We start from the raw sequence: 5,185 nt of genomic DNA, 5'->3' as shown, positions 1-5,185 counted from the left end.
CGCTATGGTTTTCCATGGTGCAACAATTTTCCGTCTTTTTCCAATTTAGTTCCGTCTCATTCTATCTCTCTCGCTTTCCCTCTCGACTCATCCAAACCTATATAAGGGAGGGGGTTTTGAATTTTCAGTGAATAGGTAAACGTCATTCGTAGCAGAGGCATTCGGCAGAAGACGTCAAAGAAGAGAGGCCGCGTCAGTACATATACATATCATACACATATACATATATATATATATATATAATTGTCGTCAAGAAAGTCAAAACATAAATATATAGCAACGAAGTTTGTGATTCTCCCGCTGGCGACGAAAATTCCTTCCCCGCCATCACGAAGTCGACTACATGTACTACGATCCCCTGCGAAGATTACCAAGACAATTTAATACTTCAAGATCGACAATCAAAGTGATCACGTATCAAACGACAAAATGAACGGAAACTGGAACAGTGAACAAAACGCCACTTCGTCATGCGAGAATGGATCGATAAGCCAGCAACTAGTGGCACAAGATGTGCAGAATGTGGAGATATCTGAATCATCGCCCGCATCTTCTATGGAAACCACTTTTAATCAAGGTACTCGTCATACTTAATATCTAACAATTCAACATTAGCGTAAATCTTAGTAAAGGGGTTTAACCTCTAAACTTTCGTACGTTATTGTAGACGTCGTTCACAGTCGGATTTTATTAACCAACCAACTTATCCCACGTTCGGCTAACTTAGTTTCGCGCGAAATATAAAATAGCATTGTTGCCTTTTCATCTGCTTGCGTCCGCTGTAATGACCGACAAACACGCGTAAACGCAACGATCGAGTACTCCAATAATTAAGCCAATATTCACAGTCAGATCTTATATTTAAGACCGTCTTATGTTTATTTTAAATGACGTACTGCTCGTTTCATTGACTACGAAACATCTGAAGATGAACTTAAAACGATCTTAAATATCTGATTACGAACACCGGCCTCTTAATCCAACAATGACATATTTATTACTTGGCTATAAAATACAGAACGTGATAACAATCGACACTGTTTCAAAGTTATTACGAAGGTTATTCTAATAATATCCCATTGAGCGCGTCGTCTCAGAATCGAACATTTAAGATATGTTATAATACGAACCCTTCCTATATAATGTATTGCAGCAATTAATAAACACGTAACATTTTCTTTACCACGGGATTTACACCGGTTCCCGTTGTTGGGAATTTTATCGATACAATAGCATTTTTCCTGTGCAAATATTTTCAGTCTCATTTCATAACTTTAGCACGAGAAGTCACTGAAGGAATTTTTCTATAGTAAAAATTATTTAGAAAATATTATCTAACGCATATAAATTTACGGCGCTCAGAGATAATAAATATAGTCTAAGCAGAGACGCCGTTATTTTGTTATCGATCGCGTAATGAAACGGCGAAAAGTTTGAAACGCGTGAAACAAGTATCGCGATGACGACGACAGGGTAGGTGTTGTTGAGGGTCGCCCAGCGGGAAACCCATCAGCTCATAAGAATACCGATATACCTGCTGAACGCTTCACAAAAGCCCGAACATCTATACCATGTTATTGGATTAAACGGACCCGTTGCCGGATTTATGTCCGAAAATTATTCATCGATGATTGAAATCGGTTAAAAGCGACCGTGAAGAAGTTTGATTTACCTTGTCTTATGTATGCGAAATAAGGCGTTCGAAACGGAGAGCAATTTAACACGACAACATTGATTCAGTTAACAGCTTTCACATGTCAGGGTCGACACAGAAACAGGAAAAACAAGATATTTTTCCAGTGACGTCAGAGATCGAAATCTGTCGAACGAAATTTATAGCCCTTTTTTATCCTTTGTCAATTTAGACGATGAGTCACACAACCCTTTTCATGGTTTTCCTCCTCTATAGTTTATCGCTATGGGTCCACAGCTCCTACGTTTTTTCCGCGTCTTCTGTCTCTTTCATCCAATTACAAGCTGTAACTTTTCGTACGAATATATGTGCGTGTGTGTGCGCCTGTGCATGCATGCATGTGTGAGCGCACGTATATGTGCGTACGTGCGTGCGTGTATGCGTACGTGTGTGTGTGTGTGTGTGTGTATCATGTGTGCGTGCGTGTATGCATATGTGTGTAACAAGAGGGCGTGTATGCATATGTGTGTAACAATATCGCGTATAACGCATTTAACATATAAAGAGGATATTTTCAAAGTTTTTTTAAATACATGTTTTTCTTCTAAATACTGCTATAAAACAATACAGATAGAACAGAATGAAGATTTTTATTCGAAACGGCGCAAGATTACGAAATATTTCAGGAAATATATATTCGATCCAGTCATTGGTTGCTTATCGCTGGCCAGCTGAGTCACGAACATCGTGGGGAAACAAAAAGCTCGATTGACGCTTCTAAGTACAAATTCTTATGAGGAAAAATTTGACAATAAGGAAAATATTTCTAAAAATGAGGCGTATATTATAGGTGAACTCGTAATTATGAGTAACTCATAAAGAAGTACGCCGAGTGTAAAATCAGTTGTTTAGTCGTAAAAACTCGCACATCGAAATTACACCTTACATACAAATTACTTCCTTTAATTGGAATTTATAGAAATGTTCAATTACAATTTTTCAATCTTTTAAATGAAAATTTGGATGAAATTTTTTAATTTTAATTTATAGGAAACTGCGGAATTTATAGGAATCGGTTGCTGCAATCTCTCCTCCCACTAGAAATATAAAGATACAAAATCTTTCATAATCCGTTCTATTTGCGTCACTATAATTACCACTAACTTCTGATTCCAGGGAACGAGAAGAAATCAAGCAAGGGGAAACGCACGAGAACAGCCTACTCCAGCGAGCAGTTGATCGAGTTGGAAAAAAATTTCCAACGTGGCCATTATCTGTGCAGAACACGACGCATTCAAATAGCGACGGCGCTCGATCTAACGGAGAAACAAATAAAAGTGTGGTTCCAAAATCGGCGAATGAAATTTAAGAAAGAGAAGAAGGAATTGTGTGCGTCTAACGTGCAGACCAAGACCGCGGACTATTCGGGGAACATGCCAGCATGCAGCACATTACCTAAAAAACACACCTATAACACGATTTTGGAGCTCCCTGCATCATCGATGCAAAATATACACAACGCTTCGATGATTCTGAACAATAACATGGTACAAAATTCCAATCTGTCCTATGTATATCCTGGAGACGTAACGCAGAACGTGCCGCAAGACGGTTTAGCAATATCTAATTATGGAGTTATCGATCAGCAGCTCGAGCAAGCACCGCAGCAAAGCTACCATCATAATATTCCATACGACACTTTGCCGAATCAAACATCCTCGTGCCAACAGCACTTTTACTCGTATCAACAGCAGGCCGACTCTATTACTCAATATTCTCAGCCGCAAGAGAACGAGAATTTCCTTCAGTCGCAATGGAACTACGTGCCGAACAACGATGCAAATTCTTATGGACCGATACAAAATAATCACGTCAATGCCAACATCGCGAATGATATTCCGAATCAAATCACTGTGCCGAGTCTAATGCCAGAAAGTGATGAAAATCGTTATGTTAATAACATAAGCATATCCGATGCTTCATCCTGGTTCATGCAAAATAATCAGGATATAATATAAATATATGCGTAATACAGTAATATTTTAAATTTCAACAGTATTTTAGATATTAGAGAGAAAAAGAGGGAGAGAGAAGTATTTATTAATTAGGTATTAAGTGTTAAAAGTAATTCAAATACTTGTTACTGTTACTGTTGATATACTGTTGATACTACTGTTGATACTACTTGTTACTATTAATATACTGTTGATACTACGCTAAAGATATGCAAGAGATCTTTATAAATGTATATTCAGTTTGTGAAGATAAATATTAGCTTGTTAAGAAAATTCAAACATTTTAATAAATGTTCACACATTTATATATATAAATATGATTGAACTTAATGAGTCCTCCTTACTCAAGAGGTGTTGTACAAATGACTGTATATGTATATTATCCTTATACAAATGCATGTACATAGACCTACATATGAACAATACATAATATATATTATATTCTGTAAGTGTGATATGACCAAAAAAATAATAATTCTGTAAGCGAAAATAAATATGGAATAAAAACTTGGTTTTAATGATAACTGATATTGCAGATTAAAGAATAATATAGAGTATATAAAGGGTTCTATGAATGAAAGAGTGCAGAAGAATGGATGATTATAAATTGTTGAACATATATATTATCTATATAAATATATATAGCACGTATGTGTCTTGAAAATATATATTCGTATTTTAGGTAGAGTGAGACGCGCAGAGGGATGATACGAGAACGAAGTGTGGAATAACGCGGGGGTGGTAGCCCTCTCGGCATAAGGGTGGTCGCAAACAGAATGGAGGGGCGCTCTCTCGCAGTGGAAGGAAGCAAGGGTATGGGGTTGGGTTTCAACCATGATTTCCATTCGCCAGCCATCCATCTTGTTTGAGACTGGAAACTGACAGATAGACGCGGATCCGAGTGCTGGTGACGTGGCAAGTCTTGCACGCCTGTGTGCGGCTGTGCGCGCTCGAGTGTGAGTGAGCTACGTGCACTTTTGCGTGCCTTTAAACTTCGCATCCGTGTGAAAAATTCGTTTTTAGCGACACTCGTTCAGCGAAATTGCTTTTATATCTCACGCTCTGTGTAACACATAGAGCATTGCACGTACGGCTGATATATTTTTTTTCACCACCGCTCCATTAATATCGTTCTTCACGATTCGACGTGCGGATATCTCTCGCACGTCGGCCTTTAATTGTTCCGGCGCGTATTTATCGGCGAGAAAGTTCGCGAGAACTTTTACGCCGACGCGCGCGCCTCCTCGCGTGCGGATCAACGCGGTGGGGTATGGGTACACGCATACTTACATAAGGTAGCTTTCACCACGGCCGGGCTGTCTCTGCCAATAAATACAATGGACCGTGGAATGCCCGCGGATCTACAGCAGGATCTATGAGCATTTGAATCTGAATCAGACGTTCTTCGCTGTTCGGATTTACCGCGAGCGCGATTCCAAGAGATTCCACTTTTATTCCGGATGAATAATGGCCGGATAATATCGAAACAGGGTGGCCTATTATCGAAAGACCGGGGCGCGGAGGTTTTCATATTTTT

General features: G+C 38.9%; 1 protein-coding gene across 1 annotated transcript; it reads left to right on the top strand.

Moving 5' to 3' along the window:
* Window positions 1-429: 429 nt before the first annotated feature.
* On the top strand, window positions 430-3,651 carry LOC106750483 (homeobox protein Hox-B3-like). Its single transcript, XM_014630858.1, has 2 exons — window positions 430-577; window positions 2,810-3,651. Exons 1-2 carry the CDS (start codon window positions 430-432, stop codon window positions 3,649-3,651), a joined length of 990 nt encoding a protein of 329 aa, XP_014486344.1.
* The last annotated feature ends 1,534 nt before the right edge of the window (window positions 3,652-5,185 follow it).

The sequence above is a fragment of the Dinoponera quadriceps genome, unplaced genomic scaffold (genome assembly GCF_001313825.1).
Source record: "Dinoponera quadriceps isolate SergipeBrazil2010 unplaced genomic scaffold, ASM131382v1 scaffold5809, whole genome shotgun sequence".
In the NCBI taxonomy this organism is placed as follows: domain Eukaryota; kingdom Metazoa; phylum Arthropoda; class Insecta; order Hymenoptera; family Formicidae; genus Dinoponera; species Dinoponera quadriceps.
Note: the sequence above shows the minus strand (reverse complement) of the source record. Positions and strands in the feature narration are given on the sequence as shown.